A 12278-nucleotide genomic window follows, 5' to 3' on the forward strand; every position below is an offset into this window, starting at 1 on the left:
TGAAACTTGACACCTCCATAAGCAAGTGTATTTAAAAGACTGCATGTACATAACACATACCTTGTTCAGTTTTCCCAGCGCTGATATAAGGTCTGCCCATTCGCTGGTGTACTCAAAACTTTTCAAAGCCTTTTCCACCTGGCTGATGTACGACCTGTACTTTGAGTCGCTCAGCAGTTCACACTCTTCCACTGTCAACATGCTCATCTTGGCAAGGTGAAGTGAGCTGAAACAGTCATTGTCAGAACTTAACAGTGGCAACTTTGTGTTTATGTCACAAGGAAAGCAGGGTGGTGGGTTTGTGAGCATGCATGCACACATACAGACGTTGCTGTTGCTGTTTTGTTTGTTGTTGCAGCTGGAACTCCCCACCAACACTCCCCCTCCCCCCTTTTTTTTCTCTTTTAATTCTTTCTAATTCTATGGTCTTTATCTTCAAAGTTGATCAACAATATAATCAAATAATTCATAATCCAACACTTGATGTGATTCAAGAAGAAAAGCACTTTTATTAATCAGTATCATTTTTTACAAATGCACAGTAACTTAAAACAGCATCTTTTCTAAGAACAGAATTAGAAACAGTATCTTAACTCTGTTACACCAACCACATGATCGATGGGCCTTTGTCATTATTACAAGATGTTTTTTTGCCAATGTACACAGCTTTCTGGTGTACAGCCAGCCATTGACTATACACACATGACAAACAGAATCTGCTTCACTTGAACATGCTCTCAGATGTTGACAACAGCTTGTGTCATACATCATATTATATTGCTACAGGGTCTGTTTCTTTTTATCATGACTTTGTTTTTCTTGATCAACTGGAGAGATAAAAGATGAAAAAAAAACAGCCACCATGGCAAAGTGGTTAGTATCATGGACTGACGGCTGGGAAGATGCGCGTTTGAATCCCAGCAGAGGTGGGTTTTTCAGCCCAAAGCCGGTTCCTACCTTGAGTTGAGTGTGCTATGGGCTGAAAAGGGAAGACTGGGACCAAACAGTCGAGTATCATCCACTTCACGGATCTGTCTTTGGGTGTGTTACTCTAATTTCCTGACCTACACAGCAAGCGTCTGTATCTCCCAGGCCTGGCTGACACCGGAATGTCATCATGACAAGAGTACAGCCTTGTCATGTGTTCCCAAACCTGAATGGACCTCCACAGCAGCATCTTCATTATCATCATCATCGCCATCCTCCTCCTCTTCCATCATCATCAATATAAAAGAAAAGTCCCAAATTGTGTGACCTTTCATGCCCTGCTCTCATGGTGACCTCAGTTTCGATAGCCCTCCATTTCCCACTTGGGTCGAGTCATGTCAAGGTCTTCAGTGTCGGTGGATTCATGGGGAGCTGTCGCTGGAGGGATGTGGTGGCGGTCTCAACTCTGGGGAGATGCTCACTCAGTCTGGCTCTGTGACTAAGCCATTACTGTCATCAGTAGTCATCAGTAGCACATTAAATCAGAACAGGCACTACCGAACACTACTGAAGTGACTCAGCAACAGTGCAGGGTCTCCTCTGGTGTGTGGCCTCCTGGCAACGTAACATCAACTGTTCCCTGTGGAATACCAGCACTGGGACTGAGACATACAAACCTGGGTGTGGCTGTGTATGGGGGGCTCAGAATGAGCAGCGTGGGAGTAATGCCACTGAAATGGTGCAGATGATGGGACAGCAAGTGAAAAAAAAAGAAGAGAAAAAAAAGAGTTTGTTTGTTTGTCAGTGTGTGTGTGTGTGTGCGCACGCATGTGCGTGTGAGTGTGTGTGTTAAAAACTGACAATATTCTTTCTTTGATTATGTTCCAGGCATTTTCACATTCTGTTCAAAGTTTTTTCAAATAAAAATAAGCATGTTAAACTAAGTCAACAAAGGCACAAATACTGAGTAAAAATAACCATAATATTGAAATGTAATCAAAATGAGCCAAAGCTTGCTCTAGAGAAGAAGGATGCTATGACTTTCATAACAGGCTTTTTCATTTCTTTTCAATTCAAATAGTGGACATATGAACAATTGGACAGAAAAAAAAAACATTCACAACTTGTGTGACCAATAATACCATCACATTTAAAGTCTTTCTTACTGGTAACCCTAAGCAGGCACATTTCGAGCTGCTGCAGCAGTGGGAGTCAGTACAACACCGAACAGGAATGCATGAGACCAAGCTTCACAGAAATGTACTGTTAAAGCAAACAAATTAACAACACCAAACCATGGGTTCTCCCCTCTACTTTCTTTTTGCTATCTGGTCTCTCTCTCTCTCTCTCTCTCCCTCTCTCTCTCTCTCAGATAACATCACATTAATCGTTTGGTGACCATTCTCACTTCCTCTGCATGTGACAGAGGCTCAGACGAGACACAGACATAGAGAGGGAGGGAGGGGGAAAAGAGGCAGAGTCACCTGTAAAGAGACAGAGAAATAGACAGATAGACCGACAGAGACATACAGAGACTGATGAAGAGAGAGTGAGAGGTAGAAAGACAGAGGTGTGCAGGGGCGGACAGAAGACAGCTGCGGAAAAAAATGAGTGAGAACATGTATTTGTTCCCAGTGTGTGATTCATCATTTCAGTTAACACCACAAAATGTGTCAGTCTATAAAAATGGAATAACCAGCACAGTAACGATGCTTTCTACATTATATGTTTTCAGTTTAAAGCCACAACATCTGGTGAACCAAAAATAAACTTGAAACACAAGAACAAATCAGAATAACCAGTACATATGAACTGAATTTGCACAGGTCTGACTGTACCTAAACGTGGAACTTGAATCAAACTTGCTCGATGGGTGCCATAGCCAAATGGTTAAAGCGTTGGACTTTCGATCTGAGGGTCCTGGGTTTGAATCACGGTGACAGCGTCTGGTGGGTAAAGGGTGGAGATTTTTACGGTCTCCCAGGTCAACATATGTGCAGACCTGCCAGTGCCTGAACCCCCTTCGTGTGTATACGCAAGCATAAGATCAAATACGCACGTTAAAGATCCTGTAATCCATGTCAGCGTTCGGTGGGTTATGGAAACATGAACATACCCAGCATGCACACCCCCGAAAGCGAAGTATGGCTGCCTACATGGCAGGGTAAAACACATAAAAAGACCACTTGCGTATATACGAGTGAACATGGGAGTTGAAGCCCATGAACGCAGAAGAAGAAGAATCAAACTTGCTCAACTTTGTTTGAACACTGTTTCTATTTGAGTTGGGAAGAATAACTGTTGCATTGACAAAATCTACCTTTTTTTTCTTCTTTTTTTTTCCAGTTTCAAAGTTCATTGTTTCTTCTGTCTATACCATCAATAGAAGGTCACTTATTTTGGGATATTTGACTTTGAGACTAGTTTTCATTATAATGAAAATGTTGACTCTTTAGCCAAGATTAGAGCAACAGATCAACAAAAAAAACACATCAGCAAGTTAACACATTGCCTTCTCACGACAAGAAATGGCATACAATGGTAGAAAAGGTTAAAAAATCACAATTTATTTTGGTCAGAGGAAAAGTTACACATATTTACATGGACAGATTTTTTTTAAATGGTTGATTCTTAGGTATCCTCAAAAAAACGTTCACATTACAAAATATATGTTTTTCTGTTTTAGTTTTTATTCTGCAAATGGACATTGAAATGTTTTAAAACCAAAATATATGTAAAAACTGTAACCTGCCTATGTGGTAATCACTATACAAATGGTCATAATACAGGAAACTTGCTACATGCTCTTATGTCACAACCCTGTAATACCACTATCTCCAGTAATGTCAACTTAAATATTTAGCAAGCTATTGTTATGGTATGGGTTTTTTTCTTAAAGTTTTTGCGAAACATCCAATCTGTTCATTATTATAGTTTTTCTTTTTTTTAAATGAACAATTCCAAGGATGCAGATGGAGACAGAGATGTATATGTATATACATATATATATATATATATATATATATATATATATATATATATATATATATATAAAGCCCCAAACCCCCCCCACCCCTCACACACACATACACACACTCAAATTACCCCCACCCCCCCTGGCCCCCCCCCCTGGCCCCACCAGTCCCCCTCCCCTGTCCCCGCCCCTGCCCCAGATTAACTGTATACTGCAGCTCTATATTCGCTATAATTAGAAGGGTTCTGAACTGTGCTATTGCCAAGGCACACAACTGAACAGAAAGCTAATTACCCAAGTCATGCACTTGCTAATTGCTAGGGAAACACACTTTACAGCAAACGGTACACATAATGTGGCTAATCATGAACTGTCCCGGATTTTCCAATTGTTGATTCTTTTCCTCAAACATGTTTTCACTGTTTTGTGATATCAGACAACAACAACAACAACAACAACAAAGCATAATTATGTGTGTATGTGTTGTGTGCACCAGTGAAGGGGAGGGGGGGGAGGGTATGTACATGGGAGGAGGTGGTGGGGTGACTAAGTAGCAGAGTAGTGGAAAAGGACTGGACAGAACAAGCAGTGAATTATAACATGAATTTTTACAGTGAATTTAACATCCCTTTCATAGTATAAAGCATGTCAATTCTATTTTGTGGATGGAGTGAACAACTACTAGTATATTGATCTATTTTGTACTGGCTGTATACAGAAAAACTGTCGATTTTTTTTTTTTTTTTTTTTTTACATGAAATTCAGTTAGGTGTCAGGTATAGTTTGATATATTAATTATCATACACATTTTCAAAATGATTTTGTACATTTTTAGATAAATTCCTACTGGTAAAGTGCAGCGAGATGCAGTCAACATGATGGACTGTCATTTCTTTTTAATGAGTTAAATTATCACTATTACCTTACATTGTAATAATTGTATACATTACACTGTGAGATGTCGAATTATAGAAAGATTTTCTCGATGTAAGTTTTCTCCCCCTATTCCCCAACCCCCCCACCCCCCCACTCCCCCCCTCATCCCATGCCCTCTCTCTTTCCCATCCCACTTCCTTCTTTCTTCACCTCTCATAATTTTTTTGTTGTTTTTTAATTACAACCTAGCTGCCCCCACCCCCCACCCCCCTCCGTCCCCCCACCTCTCTCTCTCTCAGTGCTTTCACAATAACAACTGATGACAGACAACTGGATGATCGAAAAAAAGTACAGGAAAGCTGATTTTTGTACAAAACCTATGTTGACATTTGTGCTGTCAGCATCATTGTTACACAAGCAAATGTTTGCAATAAACTGTCAACAGGCCGTTAAGTTTGTAAGGTTTTTTTTCTGTATTTTTAAGGGAAAAAATTAAAAGAACTGAAAACAAATTACACTAATTTTGTAACTGCTAAAAAATACTGGTACATATCTGTGTATCAAATTCTTGCTTCTCTGGGAGAAGGGGATGCATGCCTCTCATGTGTGTGAATACATATCTGTACAGAGAGAGAAAGTGCACAAACATGTGTAAGGGTAATATGGATGATGAGGGCAAGAAAGAAAGAGACAGACAGACAGACAGCTCTGAAAGAGAGAAAAAGAATGAGAGAGAGAGAGAGTGAAAATGACAGTGTGCATGCACACAAAGATCTATTCATATCATGAATGTTGTAATTTGTTAACATGAGACTGTACTGCATGCATCTTTAAAAAAAATATATATATACATATATAGACAGGTGCATGCACACTTTTGTCTTAGTTATGCATACAACATGATGTCATGTCAACAAAATAATCACACCAAGTTGAACTGAAGAAACCTGATGGATCATTCATTCAATGTTAAAAAAAAAAAACAAAAAAAAACAACTGATCACCTCTTTCCACTTTCATGAAAAATAAGATCACTTACCGGAGATAACTGTCCCCACAATTATGTAACAAACAAAAACATATAAATATTTCCCATTCAGCTGCTGCTTGCATGATGCACTTGCCAATGCCTTGCCAAAGACCAAACAGAGGCAAGACAGCATTAGAAAAGAAACCAAAAATGGCAGTCTTGTACCTGCTAGTAAAGTTCTCTCTAGAGTGTGATACTGTGTTGATAGACTTTGGTTTTCCCAGACAACAGAAATACAAAAGGTTTCATGGTACAAGTAATGGGAGTTCAAACAGTGTATACTAATATCTGGAGAGGTCATCAGTGACAATATTATATATATATATATATATTGACAACTAATACTGTTTTTGGCAGAGGCCCCATTTCAGCTTCAGTTGCTCTGCTGGGCGAGAGGTTTCCTCCTGATAAGCAAGTGAGTGCTTTATAGTCTCATAGCCATTTGGTGGTTTTTCACAAAACCTCAAAGTAAAGGCCTCATTTGATCTTACTCTTAGCAGTGGTTCCAAGTTCTTTAGTGTTCATAGACAACATAACCAGCAAATCACAACCCTACCCATGTTGTATCAAGCAGAATATTAGTTTTGGTGAAATTATTCCATCAAAATAATTAATTTTGAAATATACAGTACTTATTAGATATCCTCAAAATCATATTTTGAAATAAATAGAATTAAAACTATATCATTATATGCTTACATTTCCTGGACAGTCACTGATACTGACAACAAATTATAAAAGAAAAAAACATCCCAACCCACATGGAAGATCAGTTTGTGTAACAAAGCAAATTCAGGCAGTTTTCATTTCAGCACAATTTACAATTACAGCCCACACCAAGAGTTCAGTGGCACACCCACAACATGCTGTTGAACAAGGCTGTCAGTCTGCTCTGCAGCCAAACTTACATTCTCAGTACCTCAGCAGCTGTATAGGGCTTCTGATAATGTAATTTTTATAAATATATGTCCCTGATCAGCTGATGATATGAAAATGGAAAAGATGCACTGTTCATGTTCCCAGGATGTTCTAAAAATACTGAAAATGAACACATAACAAGAGCGAAAATCTTTTATCATATGAACAGGAGCTTGGATATACATATATCTGCCAGAAGGAAGAGGTTTTTTTTCCCCCTTTGCTGCTTTTTGGTCCATTAACCTTGACAACTGTGACAAGAAAATATGCCTGCCTTGATGTGTGTGTAGCAATGCAGATCCTTTTCCAGCTATTTACACCACTGGCTTTTCTGCCATCCAACATATAGACTACTCTACCAAAGCATGAGAGGGGATGTTTGTACTGCCAGAAGGTTAGGGATGATATCAAAACCAGATCACTGTTTCTCCTAACCTCACGGCCATTTTGGCATAATTCACAAACAGCTCTCTGATTAAATCTTTCTATTTGTTCCTATGCCCTTTTAACAGTTTTATATATTTCCAACAGTCTTCCAGCACAGAATCCTTTAAGTAAAGCTATGTTTTTGCAAGCTCCTTAAATGTTCTGTGCTCAAACCATTTCTAATTATGCTTGGATTCCATGGGTCATTTGATTTTGAAAGGTACAGTGTGGAAATAAAACAATTAAATATGTCTGACCTTTTACTTTGTTCATAACCATTGTTGCTTGGCTGCAAAGCAATCTTTTTGTGTTCAGTGTATAAAATGTGGAAGATGATGAGTAATAGTACATGTAATGCAATGTTTTCAGACATTGAATACTTCTGTGCTCCATTAGACATGTGTGTGTGTTTTGCGTGTGTGTGAGCACACGTGTGCATGAGCCTGTGTGTCAGTGTGTCTGTGTGTGCATGTGCGCGCGTGCATGGTATGTGTGTATATGTGGTTGTGTATGTGTGTTTGTGCATGTGCATGTGTGTGCATGCTTTGGTCTGTATATATGTGGGTGCTTTGTTTCAAAATTATGTTCATGATACATAATCCTCTGATTACATATCATATACATATTGTTGTTCACTTTGTGGTTGAGGTGGCTTATGTTGTATGAATGGGATAGTTGTTACAGAAATTTTTACTCATGGTTATAATTTTGCCCAGAAATTTTTACTTGTGGTTATGATTTCTATCTGAAATGGTTCTTTTTGAATTTGACTCACTTGTGCAAACAATGTGAATCTATGTAATAACCCAGTGTCCGGTTGTGTGTGTGTGTGTGTGTGTGTGTGTGTGTGTGTGTGTCCATGGTAAACCTTAACATTGTCATTTTCTCTGGAAATACTTTGTCTGCCAATACCAAATTTAGACTGACATCAGTGGGCAAAGAATCTTTACTGTCATACAATTAACAGGTTTAAGTCTTCTGGATCAAGCTGTAGTTCCAGATCATGAACAGTTTATTTCATTGAGAATCCAAATCCAGAAAGTGTTTGGGTCTGAAGATGACATGACCTCTTTTTGTGTGTGTGTGTGTGTGTGTGTGTGTGTGTACGCAATTAAAAGAAAAGAAATATAAATTCTGGACAGAACACATAGTCACACTAACTACATCGTTGACACGTATACTGCATATGAATATTTTTAAGTGGATACTGAAGTATCTAGAATGTAAATAAACAAGAAATTGAATGGACTCCTTCTTTTCGTACTAGCAGTAGAAATACTGGCGATTAGAATTAGAAACAATAAAGAGATTCGAGGAATTGAATTGACGCCATTAGGAGGTATGTGCAACGAAAGTAACACCTCTAAAATAAAACAGTTTGCAGATGATACAACATTAACTCTAAAAAATGAACAGGACATTCGGATAGCTACAGACATTGTATCTCAGTTTGAAGAATACTCAGGTCTGAAATTAAATAAAAGTAAATCAGAGGGAATGTGGCTGGGGTCAAGAAAGCATGAAACAGGCGACATAAATAGCATTCCCATAAGACCTGACAGGCTGAAAATTCTGGGGATATATTTCTCAGCAGACAAAGAAATTTCGGAACTGGAAGAAAACTGGAAATCTAAAATCGAAAAAATAACTAAGGCGATTAAACGATGGGAACGAAGAAACCCATCACTATACGGTAAGGTTATCTTGGCAAAGACGTTTTTGTTGTCACAGTTCTCACAGGTCCTGCAAGTATCGGCTTTACCAGTCAAAGTCCTCAGCACCATTAACACACTTATGTACAGGTTTTTGTGGAAAAAAAAGTTTAATAATAAAAAAGCTTTTGAAAAAATAAAAAGAGGCGTCCTCAGCCTTGACAAAGAAGATGGTGGCTTGAATATGATCAACATCGAACACCAGCAGCAAATGTTCCTGGTCAAATGGGCAGCTAGACTCCTCAGAGAGACAAAAGCGCATTGGAGCATTCTTGCCAGACAAAATATGTCACCTTTCAAGGACAGTTATTGCAGTTTTAGCTGTAATATCTTACCTAAAGACATCAAAAAGCTGGAAAATGTTAAGTCATTCTTCTGGAGAGAGGTAATAAAAGCAGTTGCCGTTCTCAACAAAGACAGACCGATAGAAAATATAAAAACGGAACCGCTATGGAACAACAAAAATGTAAAATACAAAGGTAATGTGTTACACTTTCCCAAATGGAGCAAAAAAGGCATTCTTATCGTGCAGGATCTTTGGCAGCATGGAAATGTAATGACATACGAAGAAGTAGAACGCAAACTGGGCACTGACCCGGGCCTTCTTTTCGAATACAATGCCATCATAAACGCAATACCAGAATAATGGAAACAGCATCTATCCAACGATGCCCACAAAGAGGATACCCCCAAAGACATTGCAACAACAGAGGGATACCTCACTACGTTATCTAACAAACAAATCCGAAAACACTTTGCCCTCAAACAAAACCATGAAATATGTGCAACACAATTTTGGAAGCGCAAACTAGACATCAATATCAAAGACTATTTCAACCTAGCTTATGAATGCACAAATGAATCCCGTCTGAGAATACTCCACTTCAAATTTATCCATAACATTTACCCAACGAATATTCTGCTTGCAAAAATGGGGGTGTCAAACACAAACACCTGCAACTGGTGTCAAGAAACTCATTACATTGAACACGCCTTTTACTCTTGCCCCAAACTATCTGACTTTTGGAAACATGTGAAACAGTTCATTCTCTCCCGTTACAATACACTGATCCCTATGAATGCAAAAGTAGCGTTGTTTGGTACAACGAAAATGGATATCCCAGATCATGAAAAGAGAAAAAAAATCAACACGACTCTGTTGATAGCAAAACTGTCTATTTCTAAATTCAAATATGGTAAGTGTAAGAATCTGTATCTTATCTTTGAAACCGAGCTCAAATTACGTAAGATGTGATCTATGTCTACCAAGATACCTGAGCACTTATACGGATCCATAAAAAAACTCAAGTGGTCAATTTAAATGTGTACATTTAAAGATGTTCCGTAAAGCTAATGCCTCCACAGAGAGAGAAAGAGAGAGAGAGAATGAGATCGTGTCTACCTCGCCTCTTTTAGACATTGTACACGAAACTACCCTGTATGTGATTTTATATGTTGCATGACCTTGACAATGTTTGAGCATGACAATGGTAAGAAGACAGATTACATGGGGAAGAAAGAGAGAGAGAGAGAGAAAGAATAAAGAGATGAGAGAAGAAAAAAAAAAGAAAGAGAAAAAAAGACAACAGAAAGGAGAAAAATGATGATGGAAGGAACGAAAAGAAAGAAAAAAAAGAGAAGAAAAAAAGAGAGAGAACAAAAAAACAAAAAAAACAACAACAACAAAAAAAAGTGGGAAAGAACCTTCCAAGGATGCTGAGACTATCCTGCTCATTTGCAGAAATTTTACGCATCCACTGATTTCTCCTTAAAAAAAAAAAAAAAAAAAAAAAAAAAAAAAAAAAAAAAAAGAAATTGAATGGACCGTGCTTTTTAGTTTCTGCCGGTAACTGAGCCTGTCGAACATGGTCCTCTGCAGAACTGGAGAAAGCGGATACATGCTGCAATGTGCTTGATGCGATGGCAATGTCTCCTTTACTGCAGACTTTACAGAATTTCTTTAATGCCTGAATTATACCAAAATGATTTAAACGGCATTATGATTATCACCTTGAATACCGTAATCGATTATCAAGCCAGAGAAAAATAAAAATTAAAAGTTCAGATATCAACTTCTGAATGCCACTGGTAGATGTACATCAGCGCTGTGAGCAAGTCTACTTAAAACTCTCAACCTAAACATACTTGATTCAAACCTGCTTTTATGACTTTTTTTTTTTTTTTTTAACCTGAGGCTATATAATATCAAACACAGAACACATCTGAAAGATTGTTTAATTCAATCTCATTTTATTCTACCTTCATTTTTTTAATTTTTAAAAGTGTATATCACAATTTTAATGAAAGATGCAATAGAAATAAACTATTATTGCTACTGTTATTATCATTATTATTATCATTACTATTATCATTATTATTATCTTCCCTTGTTTTGCTTTATTGGATTGTTATTTATGAAACTGAGCCACATTTAGTTGTTGAGACATCGGAAGCTCAGTAGCACTGAGAATAATATCATCAGAAATTACACAGTCCTATCCTGTTGAGAAAGACAGACAAAGAGACAGACACAGACACAGAGAGACAAAGATAGAGACTGAGAAGCAGTGAGTGCAAAAGACAGAGACATACTGAGAGTAAAAGAAAAACAAAGACACGAAAACAAAGATGTTAAAATGTGCACAGGTGAGTATACATCATTACATGCACACAAACACACACACAAAGCTGCACTCACAGGCACATTCAGACATATACACAGGCAAAGCATAGATACACACAGAAACACACACACACACACACACACACACACACACACACAAAACACACTGTATCCGAATGCAAGGGACCCGTTTCAACTAAATCATGTGCCCCCAAGTACAGGGAAAGAACTCAGGTGACAGAGTGAATCCGTGCTGTATGCTTGTAGACTAGTAATTACTTTTTACTGACCGACAACTTACATGGGATACCAGATAATGCAATGTGTTTGATCAATCTCAGAAGGGCGTGTCATCACACTGTCCAAAAGTGTCATTGGCTTATCAACAAGAAAATTTAAGTTTGCATCACACTAAACAAAACGGATACCGTTATATCTAATGAATCACAGTGTAATGTTTAGCCGTTGCAAACTTCTTCAAACGAAAGAAAAAGCACAGACGACCATGAACTTTACATACCTTCCGCGTTGATCTACACAAATCTGCAGTTGCTGAGATTACCGGATTTTTGCACCGTACAAACACATTGCTTGATAAATCAAACAAACTGTCGCAGCATTCAGAGGCTACACTTGAACGGTCGAGCTCTAAATCATGAAATTAAAAATGCAGGTTGTTGTTTGAAAGACATTTCTTAGCATAACAGTCATTATCTATTTTTGAATCAAAACAATACAGTCATAAGGTCTTGACAACTTCATTGCAGAAGGCCACGACCATATAGTTCCGCA

At 38.1% G+C, this 12278-nt stretch overlaps 1 protein-coding gene across 6 annotated transcripts in view; it reads right to left on the reverse strand.

Annotated features, from left to right (window-relative positions):
- The window catches only part of LOC143282661 (protein DOP1A-like), a 72658-nt gene extending 60397 nt beyond the window's left edge, over positions 1 to 12261 (reverse strand). For all 6 annotated transcript variants that reach the window (XM_076588325.1, XM_076588319.1, XM_076588322.1 and 3 more), the window contains exons 1-2: positions 12007 to 12261; positions 61 to 226 (exon numbers count right to left, since the gene is read on the reverse strand). In XM_076588325.1, the coding sequence (XP_076444440.1) occupies positions 61 to 207 (147 nt within the window). In that variant the 5' untranslated portion in view covers positions 208 to 226; positions 12007 to 12261. The remainder of the gene's footprint in view (positions 1 to 60; positions 227 to 12006) is intronic.
- Between the last annotated feature and the right edge of the window lie 17 nt (positions 12262 to 12278).

The sequence above is a fragment of the Babylonia areolata genome, chromosome 6 (genome assembly GCF_041734735.1).
Source record: "Babylonia areolata isolate BAREFJ2019XMU chromosome 6, ASM4173473v1, whole genome shotgun sequence".
Lineage (NCBI taxonomy): Eukaryota > Metazoa > Mollusca > Gastropoda > Neogastropoda > Buccinidae > Babylonia > Babylonia areolata.